The following is a 25,328-nucleotide window of genomic DNA, read 5'->3' on the forward strand; positions in this document are numbered from 1 at the left end:
GTCTGTCAGTAGCCAATACTCTCCCTTGCTAACAGCCTTATTAGCAAGGGAGAGTATGTGAGCACTTGTCAGTTTGAGCTCATTGTGAAATCCTAATATGTTCTCACTACCAACCGAGACGCAATGGGTCTCAAATAAAGAGGAGGCGGGGCAGTTTTGAAAGGCACTTTTGTATCTCAAACAAAGTGATTTTCCGTTCATTCCTCAAAGTGTTGTAAATTCTCAAACGGCTCTGCATAAGCATTCGGGTGAATTGTCAGAACTACTCAAACACGCCTGGCGTTCTGTTGTCGCTCAATAGTAATGAATAATTACAAAATGAGGCTTGAATCATTCGGTCCAAAATTCAATTTCAGGCAATCTGCATAACTGACTGTGGGGCATATGGATCACACGGCAGATAAATGGCTTGATAATGTCATTATTACTCGGAATGCAAGTAATTGACCTGAGCACCGGCAGTACTCCGTTCTCCAATTCAACATTTAAACACCTCTTTTTTTTTACTAGCTCAATATCTCTAAGCAAACGTCCAAGTGAGATTGTCAATTTATTAGATAAAAACAAATGAAGGCGCAGGGATTTTGAAAAGGGAGGGAAAGCCTTTCCAACTGTCTGATGGGTCTCACTGTCGACGTATGCATGTGCCAATGCTGGCTATTCAGAGACAGCGATTGAGGCAGAGGTAATATAATAATGCATTAGCAGATGCTTTTATCCAAAGCGGCTTATAGTCCTGCGTGCCTACGTCTTCCGTATGGGTGGTCCAAGGAATCAAACCCACTGTCCTGGCATCACAAGCACCACGGTCCACCAACTAAAGCTACAGAGGACCACAGAGAGAGAAATGTGCGGTATCAAGCAGATGCACCGATAGAGGTCTAAGAGTGGCTGAGCACCTGCTCTTTCTTCCCCCCCATCCTATGAGAAAAGTCCCCTTTCAGATTGGTGGCCTTGTTTCGTTGTTACATTTTTATTTCACTTTAAGTCTATTTTCTCTTGTTTTAAAAAAAAAAAATGGAGTTGCCCATCAAACTAGCTCATTTCAAAACAACTGTATCTTGGAAAATGGCCCCATGCGAGCACATATTGCACTCATTCCTGCTGGCAGAAGCTACCTGTGCTAAACGTTTAGTGTAGTAGCTAGTTGTATGTGTCATCTCACTGTCAGGAACAGGAAAGGCTTCAATTTGAGTGTTCGTTCGTAGGCCTAAGAGGTAGATTTCAGCAGCAGAACAAACCAAGTATGGGTAGCTGAGGCCCAATATGGACAGATTTGTTGCCAATCAAGACTGTTTTGCGTGGCTGATTGGGATGCGCGACAAGTCGATAAGCCAGTGCGAATGACTAGTGCATCAGTGTTGTATCGATGTGCATGCCGAACAGAGTTGCTTCCCACTGGGCAGCTAACACGGTCATTTTTCTCCTCCCATGATTTTATTTCAATTAGGATAACAGCCTACACAAGAAATAACTCATATTGATAACCATCTAGGTGTCACCTTGATACACACATACAGTCTACTACTCAATTGGGAGGGCATGAATGGCAACAACACCGTTTGCCAAGCAACGGCATGGGTGGCAGTCACAGTAAGCACGGGCATACAAACAATGGTACATCCATCATCAGTACTTTTAATTAAAAACAAAATGGTCTGTTTTATATCTGAAAATGTACAATTATTTGTGTAAAACTAACAGTGAAATACGACTCAGACTCATCCTCTGGCTTCAAACCAGAAGTCCAAACTCTCGTGGTACGGGGAAGCTCAATGTACAGTAATTGCGCAGTAAGAAAAAAAAACACAGCTCAGTCAAAACCGTCTAACCTGTAGCTTTTGACACACCCACTCATTTCCACACGCCCACTACTTTCCTTTTGACACACCCACTCATTTCCACACACCCACTACTTTCCTTTTGACACACCCACTTTTTCCACACACCCACTACTTTTCTTTTGACACAGCCACTCATTTCCACACACCCACTACTTTCGATTTGACACACCCACTCCTTTCCACACGTCCACTACTTTCGATTTGACACACCCACTCCTTTCCACACGTCCACTACTTTCGATTTGACACACCCACTCCTTTCCACACGTCCACTACTTTCCTTTTGACACACCCACTCGCCCGTACTTCGGTCGCCATTTTGGTCTGCAGCTGCACCCTCCTCGAACAAACTCCAACCACAGATTAATACTAGTTAGATTGTTTCAACAGCATAGCTAACTAGCTGATTTACATCATCTACATTTGCTATGATCAGCTGATCAGCCCACCCCTCTTTGCCTTCTCTTTCAGCAGTAGGCTATAAGCTTGCTTACAGTGGGATGAGTGTGATTTTGCAGGAAATAAAGGCCTAAGCTACAATATATACTGAACAAAAATATAAACGCAACATGTTTCATGAGCTGAAATAAAACATCCCAGAATTTTTCCATATGCACAAAAAGCTTATTTCTCTCAAATGTTGTGCACAAATTTGTTTACATCCTTGTTAGTAAACCTTTCTCCTTTGCCAAGATAATCCATCCACCTGACAGGTGTGGCATCTCAAGAAGCTGATTAAATAGCATGATCATTACACAGGTGCACCTTGTACTGGGGGACAATAAAAGGCCACTCTAAAATGTGCAGTTTTGCCACTCAACACAATGCCACAGATGTCTCAAGTTGAAGGAATGTCCACCTGAGCTGTTGACAGAGAATGTAATGTTAATTTCTCTACCATAAGCCTCCTCCAACCTCGTTTTAGAGAATTTGGCAGTATGTCCAACCGGCCTCACAACCACAGACCATGTGTAACCACGCCAGCCCTGGACCTCCACATCCGGCTTCTTCACCTGTGGGATTACCTGAGACCAGCTACCTGGACAGCTGATGAAAATTAAGAGTATTTCTGACTGTAATAAAGACCTTTTGTTGAGAAAAACTCGATGTACCCCTGCCCAGTCATGTGAAATCAATAGATTAGGGACTAATTCATTTATTTCAATTGACTGATTTCCTTATATGAACTGTAACTCAGTAAAATCGTTGAAATTGTTGTATTTTGCATTTATATTTTTGTTCAGTATATATGTTGAAATTTGGCTACAGGATCATTAGATAATTACCTATGAAACTAGGGTTTAGAAACATGAAACATGATATGAGCTTACAACATAACAGTGGCAAGACGCTGGAATATGTTGAAACCTCAGCATGATCAAAAGATGCAACTGTAATAGATACTTGGATAATGGAATTGGCCAGTAGAGGCCTGCTAGTTGGATATTAGTAAGTAGGTTTGCACGAGCCTTGGCTTGTGTGAGCCGGAACGGCTCATAGAAGTACGATCCTATCTCCTGTTTCTGAAGCTTGATGTACAAGTACACCACCTAGAGAGGACACAGGTCTATCTCAGGAGTTGGCTATTAGTATAAACTTGAATTTATAGTACAATTTCACATTACTTTACCCTCATAATATAGTGTAAGAACAGTGTAATATTATTGTAAAGTGGGGACCTACAGTATAGAATATATAAAGCATTTCTTAATAACATTGAGATCCACCAGTCTGCCTTGAAGGAAGTACAATTAAATTTAAGGTATTCAGTCAGTACAAACCAATTTCCCTTCAGTGTTAAACCTACACAATAGGTGTAATACAGGAGAGAAAATAATAGCCGAGGTAAAATCCAGTAACTATGACTTCTATGATGTGAGCCTGTGAGAGCATAACTTCCTAATTAGACATGACTTCTATGATGTGAGCCTGTGAGAGCACAACTTCCTAATTAGACATGACTTCTATGATGTGAGCCTGTGAGAGCATAACTTCCTAATTAGACATGACTTCTATGATGTGAGCCTGTGAGAGCATAACTTCCTAATTAGACATGACTTCTATGATGTGAGCCTGTGAGAGCATAACTTCCTAATTAGACATGACTTCTATGATGTGAGCCTGTGAGAGCATAACTTCCTAATTAGACATGACTTCTATGATGTGAGCCTGTGAGAGCATAACTTCCTAATTAGACACAACTTCTATGATGTGAGCCTGTGAGAGCATAACTTCCTAATTAGACATGACTTATATGACGTGTGATCTCATTAACTCTTCACCATTGTAACAATGTAACATTTCTAATGACCTTCGTTATTAACAAGGCTTCTCCCTCTAAAAAAAACATGTTTTGTTACATCCGGGGGTCTGTAGCTCTGTTGACTGCAATGGCAAAGGGCGCTGCATTAAAACGTTTTTTTAATTTGTCAGTATAGTTCGCTCATAGGAAGACTGCAAAATACAAAATCAGGTCCCCCACTGACAATGTGATGGCTTTAGAGCTTTAGTAGGGATGGCACAGACTTCAGATCAGTGTTTTTAGTAGTTTTCTATTTTATTCAAATAGCTTCTACATGAAATATTTACTGGGGTTCCTTAAACAGGCCAAGCTATGCAGTGGTCACATAAACAGCCCACTAGTCCTTGACAGTGACCTGATTAATGTAGGGTACCTGATGAAGCATTTGTCATGTACATACTGGGTGGGGCCATTAAAGTGGATGGATAGATCGTCCAATGAGAAATGGATGAGTCAGACGACCACCTTTGACTTGTATCTTCTCAAGCAACCATTAGCCAATACATTCGTCTATCATGTCTTGAGGTGAGGCCATATATCATCAGTTTAACTATACTTCCCAATGCACACTGACACATTTGTTTTTGTTTTGGCTCTGTACTCCAGCACCTTGGATTTGAAATGATACAATGAGGATAAAGTGGAGACTGTAAGCTATTGCGGAGCGATTAGTGCTTTTTGAAGTCAGTTTGGTTTCGGTTCGATAAATTATGGTTTTCAATTTTGTTTTAGATTTTTTACTTTAAATATATGATGAAATAATCGATACAATACATTATTTACCATTCATTTCTATTGGGCAAACAGCAAATGCATCCAACAAGTTTGCAGAGTCACAAACCTGATGTAATCATTGCGTGTTAGGCATATGGGACCAAATACTGAACTTTTGACTACTTTAATACAGATACAGTACCAGTTAAATGTTTGGACACACCTACTCATTCAAGGGTTTTTCATTATTTGTACTAATTTCTACATTGTAGAATAATAGTGAAGACATCAACACTATGAAATAATACATATGGAATCATGTAATAACCAAAAAAGTGTTAAACAAATCAAAATATATTTTAGATTTCAGATTCTTCTAAGTAGCCACCCTTTGCCTTGATTACAGCTTTGCACACTCTTGGTATTCTCTCAACCATCTTCTTGAGGAATGATTTTCCAATAGCCTTGAAGGAGTTCCCACATATTCTGAGCACTTGTTCACTGCTTTTCCTTCCCTTTGCCGTCTAACTCATCCCAAACCATTTCAATTGGATTGAGGTTGGGTGATTTTGGAGACCAGGTCATCTGATGCAGCACTCCATAACTCTCCTTCTTGGTCAAAAAATTTGTTTTGGGTCATTGTCCTGTTAAAAAAAAATGATAGTACCACTAAGTGCAAACCAGATGGGATGGCGTATTGCTGCAGAATGCTGTGGTAGTCATGCTGGTTAAGTGTGCCTTAAATTCTAAATAAATCACAGAGAGTGTCACCAGCAAAGCATCATCACACCTCCTCCTCCATGCTTCACGGTGGGAACCACACATGCTGAGATCATCCGTTCACCTACTCTGTGTCTCACACAGACACAACGGTTGAAACCAAATATCTCAAATTTGGACTCATCAGAGCAAAGGACGGTCTAATGTCCATTGCTCCTGTTTCTTGTCCCAAACAAGTCTCTTCTTATTATTGGTGTCCTTGAGTAGTGGTTTCTTTGCAGCAATTCGACCATGAAGGCCTGATTCATGAAGTCTCCTCTGAACAGTTGATGTTGAGATGTGTGTTACTGGAATTCTGAAAAGCATTTATTTGGGCTGCAATCTGAGGTGCAGTTAACTCTAATGTACTTATACTCTGCAGCAGAGGTAACTCTGGGTCTTCCTTTCCTGTGGCGTTCCTCACGAGTGCCAGTTTTGTGGTAGCGCATGATGGTTTTTGCGACTGCACGTGAAGAAACTTTCAAAGATCTTGAAATGTTCCGCATTGACTGACCTTCATGTCTTAAAGTAATGATGGACTGTAATTTGTCTTTGCTTATTTGAGCTGTTCTGGCCATAATATTGACTTGGTCTTTTACCAAATAGGGCTATTGTCTGTATACCACCCCTACCTTCTCACAACACAACTGATTGGCTGAAACGCATTAAGGAAAGAAATTCCAGAAATGTACTTTTAACAAAGCATACCTATTAATTGAAATGCATTCCTGGTGACTACCTCATGAAGCTGGTTGAGAGAATGCTAATAGTGTGCAAAGCTGTCATCAAGGCAAAGAAAGGGTGGCTACTTTGAAGAATCTCAAATATAAAATATATTTTCATTTGTTTAACATTTTTTGGGATACTACATGATTCCATACAGTTGAAGTCAGAAGTTTACATACATTTAGGTCGGAGTCATTAAAACTCATTTTTCAACCACTCCACAAATGTCCTGTTAACAAACTATAGTTTTGGCAAGTCGGTTAGGACATCTACTTTGTGCATGACACAAGCCATTTTTCCAACAATTGTTTACAGACAGATTTTTTCACTTATAATTCACTGTATCACAATTCCAGTGGGTCAGAAGTTTACATACAGTAAGTTGACTGTGCCATCAAACAGCTTATTATGTCATGGCTTTAGAAGCTTCTGATAGGCTAATTGACATCATTTGAGTCAATTGGAGGTGTACCTGTGGATGTATTTCAAGGCCTACCTTCAATGCCTCTTTGCTTGACATCATGGGAAAATCAAAAGAAATCAGCCGATACCGCAGAAAATAAAATGTAGACCCCCACAAGTCTGGTTCATCCTTGGGAGCAATTTTCAAACGCCTGCAGGTACCACATCCTTCTGTACCAACAATAGTACGCAAGTATAAACACCATGGGACCACGCAGCCGTCATACCGCTCAGGAAAGTGAGACGCATTCTGTCTCCTAGAGATGAATGTACTTTGGCTTAAAGACAACAAAGTTAAGGTATTGGAGTGGCCATCACAAAGCCCTGACCTCAATCCTATAGAAAATGTGTGGGCAGAACTGAAGAAGTGTGTGCGAGCAAGGTGCCTTACAAACCTGACTCAGTTACACCAGCTCTGTCAGGAGGAATGGGCCAAAATTCAACCAACTTCTTGTGGGAAGCTTGTGGAAGGCTACCCGAAACGTTTGACCAAAGTAAAACAATTTAAAGGCAATGCTACCAAATACTAAATGAATGTATGTTTACTTCTGACCCACTGGGAATGTGATGGAAGAAATAAAAGCTGAAATAAATCATTCTCTGTACCATTATTCTGACATTTCACATTCTTAACATACAGTGGTGATCCAAACTGACCTAAAACAGGGAATTTGTACTAGGATTAAATGTCAGGAATTGTGAAAAACTGAGTTTAAATGTATTTGGCTAAGGTGTATGTAAACTTCCGACTTCAACTGTATGTGTAATTTCATATTGTTGATGTCTTCACTATTATTCAAAAATGTAGAAAATAGTAAAAAAGAAATAACAGCCCTGGAAGGAGTAGGTGTGTCTAAACTTTTGACTGGCACTGTATAAGTGAATCTGTCCCAATATCTTTGGTCCCCTAAAATGTACAAAAAGTACTGTCATTTCTAAATGGTTCACCTGATATGGATGAAAATACCTTCAAATTAAAGCTGACAGTCTGTCACTTTCCCAGTACTTTTGGAGTTCAGAGTATATGGCAACATTGCCTTCGAAGTGTTTCGCTGCTATGTTTAAGTAAACGCTCCAACCCATGCTCTCTTTTTATGTTCTCTTGCCAGATAAGTGACACTTGTATTTGTATAATTCCTGTTCTCATGTTCTCCTTTGACTGCTCTGTTCTAGGTGATTCCCCAGGCCAGTGTTGGAGAGGTGCACCACACCATCCGCACCCCCTTCCAGAGGGTTGATGACTTCTTCATCCCCCCAACCAACCTCATTATCACACACGTCAGGTACAGAAGGCCCGTTAACCTTTAACACTGGTGACCTCACCACCTCATCTTCACGATCTCTCTCAAATGGAGGAGAAAAGAGCAAATTATAATTTAATGAGAATCCTAACCACACCGTAATCACCCAAAAAAGACCATTAACCTTTCCCTTGAACTTTGTCGTCTTAGGTTTGGCTTCGTCTTCCTCAAATCTGAACCTGCGGTGCATAAGATTGACTTAGAGACCTTCCACAGAGTCAAAACCATCAGCCTGAAGAACTACAGCTGTGTGCCCGTCAGCATGGCCTACACACACCTGAGTGGCTTTTACTTCATTCAGTGCCAGTCTCAGAGCAGGGACCCCTCGTCAGCCCAGCCACAGCTCCTCATCGACAGTGTCACCGACACTGTCATTGGTCCCAACCTCAACATCACGGGCCAGCCCTATGTGTCCCCGGATGGCCGCTACATCATCACCCCTGACCAGCAGCGCGGCAAGGTCAGAGTTCAAACAGTGTCCTTCCAGGGGGTGCTGGGTTTGAGCCGGGAGCTGGACACCTCTCTCGTTGTGTCCGACCTGATCTTCCAGCCCTCATTCACTAAGTCCAACCAGTACACTGTGGTAGCTGCCTCTGGCTCAGGCACAGACCTGCTCTTCTCTGACCTGGCAACAGGGCACATTGAGGTCCTCAGAAGCCTCAAGGAGCCCCTGTCACACCACACCTGGCCCTGGGGGGGGCCCAACAGGGTGGTGGTGTCCAGCGGACTGTTTGGCCAGTACTTGGTCACTCCCTCAGCGGAATCTCTCTTTGTGTTGAACGGCAAACTGAACACACCCCACTGTGAGGTGTCAGACATCAAGAGAGGGAACACAGTGGTGTGGGTGGGAGAGGTATGAGAGAGTGGGAAGAAGGGGAGAGGGAGAGAAAGAGAGGGAGAGATCAGGCCAAAACACTTAATTAAGATATATATGGACATAAGTGGACTCAACCATGGGACTGAGTGCGAGGAACACACGCCTGGGTTATTGTAACAAAAGTACACAAAAAATAATAATTGAAAAAAATATTTAGAAAAGCATATTATGGTATTTTTACGGGGAGAAGGTGGGTGGTGAGTTCCTTTAGTGCAACTGTGATCTATGTGTACTTAACTAAAGAGGAGTTGTACATTGCACTTCCTTGTAACACTGCAGATAACAGGAGGGATATAATGATGACATTTTGAAAATTTAACTATGCACAACGCTCACTTTTTTTTAGACTAACGCTTTTTGGTTTCGAGATGTTTGTCGTTCACCAGTACTGCAAATAGTCCCAACAAGATGTCTGTCTGCCTCTAGTGTATACATGTGTTAGCGGTCCTTTTCAAAACCACAGCACCCTGTTACTCGCCTTTGTCCTCGTCCATGTTATTGTACGCTTTCTGTAAAAGCTCTCATGCTGACCAACTACATACAGGTTGGCTTGAAACATGTTGTACCGTATTAGTCAAGACCTGTTACTTTCCAAAGAGAATACTTTCCCATCGATTAGCTAAGAACAGTATCTAATAGCATACAGTAGAAAACCCATCAGTGGATAACATGTTATTGTACAAAGAATATATATGGTATAGTATGTCCCCCACCCTCTCTCACACAGTAAGCCTACTTCCAGTTTTGATCCAGTGACCTCCTAGTCCTCTGTCCACTAAGTCTAGCATTGTAAGGGTCTTGTTCATCAGCATGGAGGTATTGTAAGTCCTGTGTATCCAGTTTCCCTATAGCTTAGTTTCCATTCTTCAACTGCTCCACAACTGAAATACCACTTCCCCTCATAAGGAGTAGCTGTGCCTGTTACCCTAATGTTGGCTAGTACTGTATGTGACGAGCAAGTAATAGCAAAACACGCCTGTTATTAAAAAAAAGACACAAACCAAGATGAACAGATGTGTTGCTCATGTTTGCGATTTAGATATGTGTTGCTACGGTAACTGCCTTGGCTCAATCTGACACAGAAGCAAAGGCTTGATGACATTTCTTAGAACACTGTTGTATCGAGAGAGAAATATGTGTGTGTTCCAGGAGTGAGGCAGAGATGTGTAATATATATTCAAAAAGCCCAATTTGAAGCCCAATTATTTTGCGGTCACGGAAAAAAAAAAAACGTTTCCGTAATTGCCATCAAAAAGCATCAGGCACTCAGACCAAAGTACTTATTTTGCCACCATTACAGAGTAACTTCAGAATAATTCATGTGAGTCACCACCAAAGGCATCATCAGAACTGAGTGTTCCATATGCATGCACTGAGAGTTGAGGCTCATCTCACTAATATTGTTTAAGAGCATTTCGGCTGGGATTCAATCAAAGGCGCGTTTATCAACAAGGTCATTTCTGCTTGTCGACAAGGTAATTTCTGCAGCATTTACAGTGAATGCAACATCCACAATCGTCAGGAAAATTGCCTTTAAAAGGCACATTGCCACTAGTGCAATGTGCTTATCATCAATGTGCCTCTGATTGAATCCCGGCCTTCAAGTACACAGGATCACAAACAGTACAGTTGCTGGTGAAAATGTCACATATATTACATACCTGGTCTCTAACCCAGACCATGGCTGCAAACCTGGACCTCTTGGTATGATATTGACATTAGAGACACTGTTGTAGATATAAATTGTTCTTGTTTAGAACACATTCAAACGAGTCCAGTTTTCTTTATGCATTTGGTGTGTTCTTGTTTATGAGGGAAATGGTTTGTAAAATAATATCTAATAAAATGACAACAACAAAAAAACGTGCAGCTGTGTCACATTATAAATGACTTTGAACATAAAATATGTGAATATTCAGGGACAAATTTCACCAAACACATATGTTTGTTGCCAACGTGAGGACAAACTATGGTATATAACCCCAAACTGATGCTGTATATGTATTTCAACGTTCATTACATCAAGTTGTTAGAGCTACAGTTACATCAAATTGTTACGAGTTTGTTGATATCTGGGCCTCTGGATTTGGCTCTTTTGTGCAGCAGTTTCTCATACAGTACGTCATCCTGACATCTGGACAGCACAGGTCTGAAAACGTTGCAGACATCCCTTTGTCACATCTGACTCTCTTTACAATACTCTTCTTCCATCCAAAGCCCAATCGATCCAGTGTAGCTTTCTGTCTGAAACCAGGCAAGAGTAGTTTCTAAAGGAGGAGTACCATTTGTAATGCTCAGAAGAGTGGCCCAGACCCGCCAATGGCGAACACAGCATCACTTTGTTTTTTTTCTGTTGGGTTGAGTCAGGATGTGTCCAGTGGTAATGGGTTTTGGGTTGCCCCAGGACAACATACTAGCTCTTCTTCAGCAGTTACGACAATGACCAGTCTCAACGGGGGACTTCTTGCTAACTAGAGCGACAGTATTATGACTGAGAAAAGAACCCATCCAGTCAGCAGACATTCTTTACTATTAGGACGAAACTATGACTTTGACTAAACACTAACACTATATTAGCATTGTGCTGATACGTGGCTGAAACGTACATTTTTATCACTGTTTATACTTTGCTCTACCATGCATCCTTCGTTCTGATCGTGTCCTGATCTTGTCCTGATCTTGTCCTTATCTTGTCTGTTTACATTTATAAGATCTGATAACAATCAGATCACAAAGCATCTTTTAATCGTCTACTGCTGCCTAAAATTGTGGGCTCAATCAGAATGTGATCAGGACAAAGGATGCATGTTAGCACCAGGTATAAATGGGGCTTGTGTTAACCATCCCTCAGTAACTGGCTAAGAAACGGCAAGATACGCCTGCCTCTAAATCTCACATTGTTAACAGAGCTACACAGTTCTTTAAGCACTAAAAACCACGTAGTTATCAGATATGAATTCATATAGGCTCAATTAAGAGTATTCAAATCAGCAGATATGTCAAATGTTATATAAATATCAACAACACAAGAGGCCTAAATTAGAGGATAAATGTGTGCTGTTCTAAGATCTTTGGCCACCTAAAAGGCTTGTAGCTGTATCCATGCTGGTTTATCTCTATGCAACACATTCTCATTGTTAAGGCAATAACTGTTGTATGATGTATGTGTTTTGTGAGTAGATTTTTCCTAAGATGTTACAACAGTCTGGGTGTATAAATGTATTACTTCTCCTCCAATTGTTAAAGGGAAACTTCACACAAAAACTATATTTTAGTCTTTTTTTCCCATTTGTCCACTTGATGATGCGTTTCAAAACATCATGATGATGTGGCACGTGACACTTTGCTTCTTGAAAATCCTTTATCTTGAAAACTTGACTGATGGCATGCAAAACATTTTGGGACCGTATCGACAGTGGATTAATGAACAAAAACACCAAAATATAATTTTTGAGTGGAGTCTCCCTTTAATGACTCCTATGCTTTTTCCCCCCCACCTAACAATTGCCTCTGTACAATAACATATTAAAATATTCTGAGATTTTTTAAATATATTTTTGAGTTGCTTCATCTGAACTGAAATGTATGGAACTAGTGTCTATACCTCATATTATCTACCCACAGACAAGACCCAGCTCACCAGTGATGTATTTGAATTAGCATTGACTGTAAGGATATGACATACTGTACTGTATACTGTATTGTGTTGCCTGGGATGTAATTTTTCTTTCCCCCCAGTTTTTCAATAAAATATAAAATTGACTATTTACTAAGAAGCGTGTTTTCTTCTAACCATTCCATTTTTTTAGGAACATGCTACAGAATTGGCAAATAATGAGAATGGAACCAAATTCTCATTAGATGCTATTTATTTCATCACCCAATCTATGGATGCCAAAACAGAGGACAAAAGAGAACACGCAAAGATTGTTTTGGTTGTGAAGATGCATTGCCTCTTAAGTAAAAATTTGAATATGAAACATGGTTGACCAAAGGTAACCTGATTCCACAATCTCACATCACTTTGCCTTTAAATTGCATGGACGACAAGGAGTCTGTGCAAGGTGTGAATTGCGGGGGAGTCAGGGGGGCTCAGCTCCCCTAAATGCAACAAAACTCAAACTTTAGGTGGTCACTAAATGCTCATTTAACCATTCTTCTATGTCTTTAAAATGCAGTGGCAGATATGTTTTACAGTGGTAAATATTAAAATAAAAGCTTCGAAATTAAACCAACACCCCCACCTCTGTCCAACCAGTAACCATCTCAGAGCATTTTGTATTATTCTGTATGTAAATCTGGGACACTCCATTTAGGATGATATGTTACGTTTAGTATGGTTATATAAGACAGAAGGTTACTTAAGGCAGAAACGAAAGGTGGTTGCTCTAAGTGGATGGGTGGGTGTAAAACGCAAACGTCTAGAAACCCAAAGGTTGCCCATCGACACCGCCATTGGACTCTGGAGCAGAGGAAACACATTCTCTGCAGCAATGAATCACGATTTACCATCTGGCAGTCCGACGGACTAATCTAGGTTTGGCGGATGCCAGGAGAACACTACCTGCCCCAATGCAAAGTGCCACTGTAAAGTCTGGTGGAGGAGGAATACTGGTCTGGGCTGTTTTTCATGGTTCGGGCTAGGCCCCTTAATTCCAGTGAAGGGACATCTTAACACTAAAGCATACAATAACAGTCTAGACGATTCTCTGCTTCCAACTTTGTGCCAACAGTTTGGGGAAGGCCCTTTCTTGTTTCAGCATGATAATGCCCCCATGCACAAAGCGAGGTCCATACAGAAATGGTTTGTTGAGATAGGTGAGGAAAACTTGACTGACCTGCACAGTGCGCTGACCTCAACCCCATCGAGCAGCTTTGGGATGAATTGGAATGCCGACTGCGAGCCAGGCCTAAACGCCCAACCTCACTAATGCTTTTGTGGCTGAATGGAAGCAAGTCCCTGCAGCAATGTTCTAACCTCTAGTGGAAATCCTTACTGTCCTTGGCTGTTATAGCAGCAAATGGGGGACCAACTCCATATTAATGCCCATGATTTTGGAATGAGCTGTTCAACGAGCAAGTGTCAACATATTTTGTAGCTAGCTTAGAAATGTCATTCATAACATATCGTACAAAATGGGTAATGGACATCCACAAATGAATACATACCATATAAAACCTAACATATCATACTGATGGAGTATCTCGGATGTACATACAGAATAGTATGAAATGCTCTGAGAACAGGTTGCTCTATCATGATGTAAACCATGTATTTCTATGTGGCTGAGCAGTCCACTCAGTAGTGCAACATTTTGGCCTAAGCTGAGCTCCTTTACTCATCGATTTACCTTTGTACTTCCTAATTTTCGCCAGTTGTTTGCCATGAGCCCTTGATAGAAATAGCCTATGCCTTTATTCCAATGCCTTGTGTTTATCCGTTGATTCGTCATTGTTTTCTTTTGTCAGTCAGCTGATTAGAGCACTCAGTGCTTTGTTTTTCAGGTGCGCTGGTGTTCTCCGTTTCGTCTGTGGCGCGAAGTAGTAGACCATTTATTTAGCTTTATGATTTTCTATCAATGCCTGTTTTCTTTCCTGGATCAGCTGATGATGGTCGACAATATCACCAGACAACTAGCCTACAGCTAGACACCAATGCACATCCAATCCATCCCACAAGTACGTTGACAGTAGGCCTATTGTTGACCCTTTCGATTAGAAGCATTCGATTTCGCAATGTAATATGCCTACGTTATTTGGATTTGTGTGCCCATGAGAACTGTTTTCACGGCAAAACATAGTGAAATGTTACGTAGGTATAGTTACAATGACAGTGAATTTTCAGAGATCTCCAAGATCCATGATTCGTACAGGGTTAAGTTCAATGTGTTATTTGTCATTATTACTGTAAGCATTCAACAATTGAATTACACAAATGTTAAATGCTTAATAATTACAAATAACACTGTCATAAATATCATTAACGTAAGGAAAGATAGTGTTTTATGTCACACAATCTGTGAAGACTCCAAGCATTAACTCATGAATTATGGATAACTCGTGTTAAACATGTTTCGATTCAACTCATGCATTATACTGAAGGTAAGCTACCTGTTCTGGGTTTACCCACCTTTTTCTGAAAAAGGTATTGAAAGTTTAATGAGCGTTACTTTTTCACCGTGACCGGCAATCAGAGTATACCCACCTATATGTTTTCCACTACATCACTGGCTACCGGCAAAGAACCTGACTATCAACAATGACAAGCCACAGGGGTCAGACAACTTGGATGGAAAATTACTGCGGATAATAGCGGACAATATTGCCACTCCTATTTGCCACATCTTCAATTTAAGCCTACTAGAAACTGTGTGCCCTCAGGATTGGAGGGAAGCAAAAGTATTTCTGCTAAGAATAGTAAAGCCCCCTTCACTGGCTCATATAGCCAACCAATCAGCCTGTTAACAACCATTAGTAAACTTATGGAAAAAATTGCGTTTGACCAGATTCAATGCTATTTTACAGTAAACAAATGGACAACAAACATTCAGCATGCTTATAGAGAAAGACATTCAACAAGCACAGCACTTACACAAATGACTGATGATTGGCTGAGAAAAATTGATGATAAAAAGATTGTGAAGGCTGTTTTGTTAGACTTCAGTGCGACCTTTGACATTATCGATCATAGTCTGTTGCTGGCAAAACGTATGTGTTATGGCTTTACACCCCATGCTATATTGTGGACAAAGAGTTACCTGTCTAAGAGAACACAGGTGTTCTATAATGGAAGCCTCTCCAATATAATCCAGGTAGAATCAGGAATTCCCCAAGGCAGCTGTCTAGGCCCATTACCTTTTTCAATCTTTTCTAATGAATTGCCACTGGCTTTGAGGAAAGCCAGAGTGTCTATGTATGCGGATGACTCACCGCCATACATGTCAGCTACTACAGCGACTGAAATGACTGCAACACTTAACAAAGAGTTGCAATTAGTTTCAGAGTGGGTGGCAAGGAATATGTTAGTCCTAAATATTTCTAAAACTAAAAGCATTGTACTTGGGACAAAAATCATTCACTAAACCCTAAACCTCAACTAAATATTGTAATAAATAATGTGGAAATTGAGCAAGTTGAGGTGACTAAACTGCTTGGCGTTACCCTGGATTGTAAACCGTCAAGGTCAAAGGCAAGGCACGGCTGGCCCTTGGTTGTACACAGAGAGCAAACATAAATAATATGCATGTCAATCTCTCCTGGCTCAAAGTGGAGGAAAGATTGACTTCATCACAGCTTGTATTTATGAGAGGTATTGACATGTTGAATGCACCGAGCTGTCTATTTGAACTACTGGCGTACAGCTCGAACACCCATGCATACCCCACAAGACATGCCACAAGAGGTCTCTTCACAGTCCCCAAGTCCAGAACAGACTATGGAAAGCGCACAATTCTAAATAGAGCCATGACTACATGGAACTCTATTCCATATCAAGTAACTCACGCAAGCAGTAAAATCTGATTTAAAAACAGATTTTAAAAAACGGAACAGCGGGGACTGTGAAGCAACACAAACATCGGCGCATACACACACACAAAATAGCATACGCACTATACACACAAGTACATATGGATTTTGTACTGTATATATGTGTTAGTGGTGGAGTAGAGGCCTTAGGGCAGACAGTCTGAATGTATTGTAATGTTTTTACAATTGTATAAACTGCCTTAACCCTTCTGCTGTGTTCCGGCCGAATTGGACCGATTTACAAGTTTTCTGTCTGAAAAATGTAGTTAATTTAATCTGATTGTCATAAGGTTCCATGATTTTGTCCACACACGGCATCTGAACGCACAAAATACATTTGGATGATTTTCATTATATTTTGGGTGTTTTATTTAACTTTTGTACACCTGTTTGATTGGATGAGACTGCAATTAGTGTCTAAAATTGAGTTCAGGCACATTGCCCATTCACCAGATGGACAGACTTCCTCTCCAGACCCCCACATGCATGTGTGTTTGAGTACACACACGCACACACAACTCACTCCCCTTCTTGGCTTCCATGGCAACCCCCATGGGAACCTTTTTCCAATAGATTCTTTCCCCATATATAAAGTTTTTTGAGGCCTTGCTCACAATTCATTCTATGGCAGCACAATGACCAAACGATATACTGTATGTGAGCCTCTTGATCACACAGTTGAAGTCGGAAGTTTACATACACTTAGGTTGGAGTCATTAAAACTTGTTTTTCAACCACTCCACAAATTTCTTGTTAACAAACTATAGATTTGGCAAGTCAGTTAGGAAATCTAATTTGTGCATGACACAAGTAAATGTTCCAACAATTGTTCACAGACAGATTATTTCACTTATAATTCACTGTATCATAATTTCAGTGTGTCAGAAGTGTACATATACTAAGTTGACTGTGCCTTTAAACAACTTGGAAAATTCCCGAAAATGATGTCATGGCTTTAGAAGCTTCTGATAGGCTAATTGAGAACATTTGAATCAATTGGAGGTGTTCCTGTGGATGTTTTTCAAAGCCCACCTTCAAACCCAGTGTCTCTTTGCTTGACATCATGGGACAATCAAAAGGAATCAGTCAAGACCCCAGAAAATTAATTGTAGACCTCCACAAGTCTGGTTCATCCTTGGGAGCAATTTCCAAATGTCTGAAGGTACCACGTTCATCTGTATAAACAATAGTACGCAAGTATAAACATCATGGGACCATGCAGCCATCATACAGCTCAGGAAGGAGACGCGTTCTGTCTCCTAGAGATGCGAAAAGTGCAAATCAATCCCAGAACAACAGCAGGAACTTGCGAAGATGCTGGAGGAAACAGGTACAAGTATCTATATGCACAGTAAAACAAATCCTATATCGACATAACCTGAAAGGCCCACTCAGCAAGGAAGAAGCCACTGCTCCAAAACCACCATAAAAAGCCAGACTACGGTTTGCACCTGCACATGGGGACAAAGATCATACTTTTTGGAGAATGTCCTCTGGTCTGATGAAACAAAAATAGAACTGTTTGGCCATAATGACCATTGTTGTGTTTGGAGGAAAAAGGGGGATGCTTGCAAGCCAAAGTATACCATCCCAACCGTGAAGCACGGGGGTGGCAGCATCATGTTGTGGGGGTTCTTTGCTGCAGGAGGGAATGGTTTATTTAACCAAATAGATGGCGTCATGAGGATGGAACATTATGTGGATATGTTGAAGTAACATCTCAAGACATCAGTCAGGAAGTTAAAGCTTGTTGGCAAATGGGTCTTCCAAATGGACAATGACCCCAATTATACTTCCAAAGTTGTGGCAAAATGGCTTAAGGACAACAAAGTCAAGGTATTGGAGTGGCCATCACAAACCTATAGAAAATGTGTGGGCAGAACTGAAAAAGCGTGTGCGAGCAAGGAGGCCAACAAACCTGACTCAGTTACACCAGCCATGTCAGGAGGAATGGGCCAAAATTCACCCAACTTGAAGTGGGAAGTGTGTGTGGAAGGCTACCCAAAATGTTTGACCCAAGTTAAACAATTTAAAGACAATGCTACCAAATATTAATTGAGTGTATGTAAACTTCTGACCCACTGGGAATGTGATGAAAGAAGTAAAAGCTGAAGAAAAGCATTCTCTCTACTATTATTCTGACATTTCACATTCTTAATATAAAGTGGTGATCCTAACTGACCTAAAACAGGGAATTTTTACTTGGATTAAATTTCAGGAAATGTGAAAAACTGAGTTTAAATGTATTTGGCTAAGGTGTATGTAAACTTCCGACTTCAACTGTATCTTTGATTATGACACTGGTGAGGAGGAGAGATTCCGTGTTAATCTATGACACAAAGTAAGTCTGTGTTAAATATCACAATATGTTTCATCTTAGTATTTGTTATAGTCAAAATAATCCATACCTTATACTTTTTTTACTCAAAAATGAGTTGTATGAGCCCAAGTTAATAAATATCAAATAGAAGTAAAAACTTGTAATGTTCACAATAACTTTATTTGGTAAAAATATCTAACACAACATTAGGTGATAATATATGGATTATTATGGATTTATAGTCCGCTATAATGGGGGTGATCATTTTGGACCGGGAACACAGAATTAATTAACATGAAACGAACACAACAGGAGGGTTCATTTTGGTGGACCCCAGGAACAGTAGCTGGGGATCCGAGTAATGGGGATCTGTAATAAATACAAATACCGGTTGGCCTATTTGAAGATAATTGAAATACACATTGTGGCCTAGTCTAGTAACTTGACTGTGTGTGTTAGGGTGACCATCCCGTTTTTCCTGGGACAGTTTCAGCCCCATTTCAGGTGTCCCAACTTTTTAGGGTACAAAAATGGTACATTTGTCAGCAAGATACATCAATTAATAGAGGCCTAATCAATGGCAATCACTGAATGTTATTAGGCACACCTTCTGGTATTTTGTAACAGATGTCTATTCCCATTAATCAAGTGACGCGAGTATATATACAGTTTGTAGGCTGGAATTACTTGGAGTGGACGAACATGCACAGGTAGCCAGCCGACTTTTGATGTGATTTGTTTGACAATCATATGGAAATATTATTACTGGTTGTGTTCATGCTATGTTAAAGGTAATACATTTTTACCTTTTAAAACTTCTTATGGCTGGGGGCAGTATTGAGTAGCTTGGATGAATAAGGTGCCCAGAGGTGCCAAGAGTAAACTGCCTGCTACTCAGTCCCTGAGAAAAAAATCCAACCAGGAAGTGGAAAATCTGAGGTTGGTCGATTTTCAACTCAGCCCCTATCGACGATACAGTGGGATATTGGTCATGTTGCACTTCCTAAGGATTCCACTGGATGTCAACAGTCTTTAGAACCTTGTTTGATGCTTCTACTGTGAAGTGGGGGCGAATGAGAGGGGAATGAGTCAGAGGTCTGCCAGAATGCCATTAGCTCGTGACGCTCGTTCACGTGAGAGGGGGGCTCTGTTCCATTGCATTTCTAAAGACAAAGGTTGGAACATTATTGAAGATTTATGTTAAAAACATCCTAAAGATTGATTCTATACTTCGTTTGACATGTTTCTACGGACTTTAACGTAACTTTTTCACTTTTCGTCTGCTCCTAGTGAACGCGCATCATTCATTTTTATTTGTGAACTGAACGTGCTAACAAAAGGAGGTATTTGGACATAAATTATGGACATTATTGAACAAAACAAACATTTATTGTGGAACTGGGATTCCTGGGAGTGCATTCTGATGAAGATCATCAAATGTAAGTGAATATTTATAATGTTATTTCTGACTTCTGTTGACTGCACAATATGGCGGATATCTGTTTGGCTGTTTTGGTCTCTGAGCGCTTTTTCCGTAAAGCTTTTTTGAAATCTGACACAGCGGTTGCATTAAGGAGAAGTGTATCTAATGTTTCATGTATAACACTTGAATTTTCATCAACATTTATGAGTATTTCTATAAATTGATGTGGCTCTCTGCAAAATCACCAGATGTTTTTGGAACTACTGAACATAACGCGCCAATGTATACAGAGATTTTTTTATATAAATATTAACTTTATTCAACAAAACATACATGTATTGTGTAACATTAAGTCCTATGAGTGTCATCTGATGAAGATCATCAAAGGTTAGTGATTAATTCTATCTCTATTTCTGATTTGTGTGACTCCTCTCTTTGGCTGTAAAAATGGTTGTGTTTTTCTGTGACTTGGCTCTGACCTAACATAATCGTTTGTGGTGCTTTTGCCGTAAAGCCTATTTGAAATCGGACACTGTGGTGGGATTAACAAGACGTGTATCTTTAAAATGGTGTGAAATACTTGTATGTTTGAGGAATTTTAATTATGGGATTTCTGGTGTTTTGAATTTGGCGCCCTGCACTTTCACTGGCTCTTGTCATATCGATCCCGTTAGCGGGATCTCAGCCATAAGAAGTTAAATTAGGTCTTTAAAAGAATTTGCATGAACACATTCACTCAATAGAGACCACCCGAATGTAATGGTCTAACTCACACTCTGAGTCTGTGACAATCTTGATGAATCACAGGCCACTAGTCAATTACCTGATGACCCCTTCTGCAGAAGCTCCGTCCCTGTCCCTCTCTAGGCCATTGTCATTCATAGTTTCAGACCACTGCTGAGGTGGCTGGCTGGCAGATGGCCTTCACTCCTGTGGAAGTTCACATTATATACAGGCTTCAGTGCTCAAAATGGTCTCCGATCCATGTCCATTACTCATACCAATGTGCTTGTGAGGGACGCTGTCAATATCCTCTCCGTCAGCATCAGGTTTCCCAGGACACTCATTCCCTTCCCAGGCAGAGCCGACCGGATCAGTGTGTCGGCTCAAACCACAGAGCATGTGAATCTGATCACACGGCCAATTACCACCCTATTCACATCCCTAGCGTCCCAAATAGCACCCTACTCCCAATATAGTGCAGTACATTTGACAAGGGCAGGGTCGAAGTCGTGCACTATATAGGAAATAGGGTTCCATTTGGGGTGCATCCCGCCACCATCTCCCAGGATTCCAAACATCACCAGGATAGAACTCTTCGATCCATCATGCAGTCTTCCAGGCTCTCCTGGGAAAAGTTGGCAATGAGATTGTGATGGTCCCAGGGAAAAATAAGTAAATGTTTCATCACAATAAGAAATATGTGGAAATACTGGATTTGTAGTGGATGATTGGCAAAGCTCCAATTATGTGTGAGTGGTAGGTAGGGATAGTTATGCAGAACATTTTCAATATGTTTTTGTCTGCATGGCATTTTGTACAGTAGTTTCATATTAATATACGTAATATACTTCATTATAATGAGTTGTTTGAGAACATGAGGCTATGGTGTGATGTAATTCTGACAATGTACAAAGACACACTGTACAGTACATAGAATTCTTTCCAAATGAGAGGTATGCACCTCATTTCAAGTCTCTTCACTTATGATTGAAATGCAATTTCACTCACCCTCATATCTTCACATACAGTTTTGATTGGGTAGATCATTATGTTGCCTCTCTAAACCACAGTATCCATCACTCCTACACATCATCACTCCTATACATTTGTAGCCTGGTCACCATATCTATAGCATTTGTGACTATATGGACTGACAACAAACAATATATTTGTTTTCTAAAGCAAAAACAGACAGGGCGCCCAGGCTATTTGAAGTTCCCTTTCAGTCGTTCCTACTCTTGGTAGGGGAGAGTGGGGTAAGTTGAGCCAAAGGGTTAGTTGAGTCACCCCTTGTTTTGAGGAAACCATACACAAAATTCATAATTTGACCAAATATTTAGGAAGAGGTCATCATTTCTGTGAAGGAAGAAACCACATGGAAAAAGTGGTAAGCATCTTAGATCCAAAAAACTGTTTTTCACCAAGTCATATTCTCTGATCTGTTTCACCTGTCTTGTGCTTGTCTCCACCCCCCTCCAGGTGTCATCCATTTTCCCCATTATCCCATGTGCATTTATACCTGTGTTTTCTGTTTGTCTGTTGCTAGTTCGAGTTGTCTCATAAAGCCTACCAGTGTGTTTTTCCCGTACTGTTTCGCTCTAGCGCTTGTTTTCTAGTTTTCCAGTGTTTTTCCAGCCGTTCTGTACCTGTCTGACACTGCCCTAGATTACGGACCTTTGCCTGCTCTGACCCTGAGCCTGACTGCCGTTCTGTACCTTACTGACTCTGCCCTGGATTACGGACCTCTGACTGCCCTTGACCTGTCTTTTGTCCGCCCCGCCGTTTGGACAATAAACATCTGTAATTCGAACTGTCTGCATCTGGGTCTTATCATGAGTCGTGATAGTACGAACTAGCCATAAGTACCAAGCAGACTCAGACCAGCTCCGCAACGCAGTCTCCTCCCAAGTAGCCACCATTGAGAGACACAGCGAGTTACTTTGAGGTCTTATGGAAGGATTCCAGACCTTGACGGAATGCCACGACTGTGCTTTAAATACATTGCTGGAGCAAGTCCGCGGATTGTCTATTAGACAGCCAGCCACTATCGTAACCTCCCAGCCTCTCAGTAACCCCACTGTCAGCAGCGTATCCCCACCACCCACCCCTGCTTCCCGAGAACCCTGCTTACCTCCTCCGGAATACTTTGCTAGAGATTCAGGGACCTGTCGGGCATTTTTCGACCAGTGCTCCCTCATCTTTGAGCTACAGTTCTCTTCTTTTCCCTCGGACTGCTCTAAGGTAGCGTAACTTATGACACTGATGTCCAGGAGGGCTCTTGCCTGGGCTATGGCGGTGTGGCAGCAACAAGCCACCATGTGTTTCAGTCTAGAGGAGTTTATGGCGGTGGTGAAGAAAGTGCTTAATTATCTGTTGTCAGAGAGAGAGGCTGCTCGGAAGCCACTCCGGCTACGCCAAGACTCCCGTAGTGTGGAAGACTATGCGGTCGATTTCCTCACGTTGGCCGCCGAGAGTGCCTGAAACCCGGAAGCCCTGCTCGACACATTCCTTCACGGGTTATCGGAGGAGGTGAAAGACGAGCTCGCAGCTCAGGAGCTGTCCTTCGATCTCGACTCTCTCATCGCCTTGACAACTTGGATCGATGGGCGACTACAGGAACATAGGAGAGAGAAGAGGTCTGTTCCCACTCGCCCTCGCTCGTCCATGGATCCCAAATCACCTTCCGAGGAATCCCGGAAGTCCTCGGTGTCTATATTGCCGAGAGAATCCAAGGTTACCCGAGTTCCCCCGGGAATCACAGAGGTCTGCTGACTCACCACCTCCGGAGCCTATGCAACTTGGCAGAACTAGATTGCCTCCTGTCGAACAGTTACACAGACTGAACACCAACAGCTGTGTGTATTGTGGGACTACAAGTCATTACATTTCTACCTGTCCTGTAAAAAGACCTGGTTCATCAGGAGCTGCGAGTACGCTGATGGGCATTACAGAGAATGTACCCGTACCCCTCTCCATGTCATCCTGCTGTGGGGTGACTGGTCCAAATCTCTCCGGGTGCTCATTGACTCTGGGGCCGACAAGAGTTTTATGGACGCTACCCTGTGGCTGAGCTGGGAATCCCCACTCAACCCCTCTCCATTCCCATGGACATCAGAGTGCTGGATGGGCGATCATTTGGCAGAGTCTACAACACGGTTCGTATCAACCTGCGAGTGTCAGACAACCACAGCGAGTCGATCCAGTTTCTACTTATCGAATCCCCTCAGTTACACGTGGTGTTTTCATGTCTCCAGACACACAATCCCCTTATTGACTGGACTGTGAGTTTCAAGACATGTCCGACAAGTCCTCCAGCTTCTTCTGGAGAACCAGCTGTTCGTCAAAGCAGAGAAATACGAATTCCATCGCTCCACCATCTCCTTCCTATTATATATCATAGCTGCAGGCAACATACAGATGGATCCTGGAGCCAACTCCCACTGCGCTGGGATCTGTTGTCCCAGGCATGGTTTGGCACCCTCGGCCAGAGATTTGGGATCAGTGGGCTTAGCCCTGGAAGGTCCAATCTGATGGCTCGAGGGGATTGCTACTACTCAGTCCACAAGGGCATATAAGTGGCAGGCATGCAAGTTTTGGTGCCAAAATAGGTTCTCTGGGAGACATTTTCATGTTCCTACAGGAGCTTTTCGAGCAGGGACATTCATTCTCCACTTTGAAAGTGTACATGGCGGCTATTTCAGAGGGGGAATTTAAGGCACCACTCCAGGGCCTCATGCCCTGGTGGTGCGGTTCATAAAAGGTGTGAGCCAGTTTCTAACTCTATTGCTCCCTCTTGCGATTTAGCTTTGGTTTTGGATGTTCTGTGTGAGGCCCCCTTTGAAACACTGGAGGCTGTGGATCTGAAGATCCTCTCCTACAAGACATCCCTGCTCGTGGCTTTGGCCATGGCTAAACATGTTGGGGACCTCCACTCGTTATTCGTAACACCCTTCCTCCACTCAGTTCACCCCTGGAGACCCATAGTTGACATTGCGTCTTATGGCAACCATATGCCCCAAAAGTCCTGGCTATGTCCATCAGATCATTAGCTTTTATTTGGATTTCAACAGAAATGAAAATGTGGCACTGACTTGCCCAAGGATTGATGTTTTCACCTCAATGAAGAGTTCGCCCTGTTCAACTAGCCACGTGTGACATGCATGAGCGGTTACAAGCCTGCTAGAGTTAGCGGCAGGCGGACAAGTAACAGGAGACTGTCATTAGGCATCACGCAGTTTGCGCAATACCAATGCTACCCCTTTTTTGCGGGTTGGAGGTCTGGGCAGTCTGCCATGGACCATTTCATTTGGTATCTGTTGGGGTCGGCTTTGGGCCAAGAGTGATGTGTTT

At 41.7% G+C, this 25,328-nt stretch overlaps 1 protein-coding gene across 1 annotated transcript in view; it reads left to right on the top strand.

Annotated features, from left to right (window-relative positions):
* LOC110537733 (follistatin-related protein 4) overlaps positions 1 to 10,848 on the top strand; it is a 223,830-nt gene extending 212,982 nt beyond the window's left edge. Inside the window, exons 15-16 of the mRNA XM_021624080.2 lie at positions 7,981 to 8,090; positions 8,259 to 10,848. Of these exons, the coding sequence (XP_021479755.1) occupies positions 7,981 to 8,090; positions 8,259 to 8,967 (819 nt within the window). The 3' untranslated portion in view covers positions 8,968 to 10,848. The remainder of the gene's footprint in view (positions 1 to 7,980; positions 8,091 to 8,258) is intronic.
* The last annotated feature ends 14,480 nt before the right edge of the window (positions 10,849 to 25,328 follow it).

This window comes from Oncorhynchus mykiss, chromosome 12, assembly GCF_013265735.2.
Source record: "Oncorhynchus mykiss isolate Arlee chromosome 12, USDA_OmykA_1.1, whole genome shotgun sequence".
Lineage (NCBI taxonomy): Eukaryota > Metazoa > Chordata > Actinopteri > Salmoniformes > Salmonidae > Oncorhynchus > Oncorhynchus mykiss.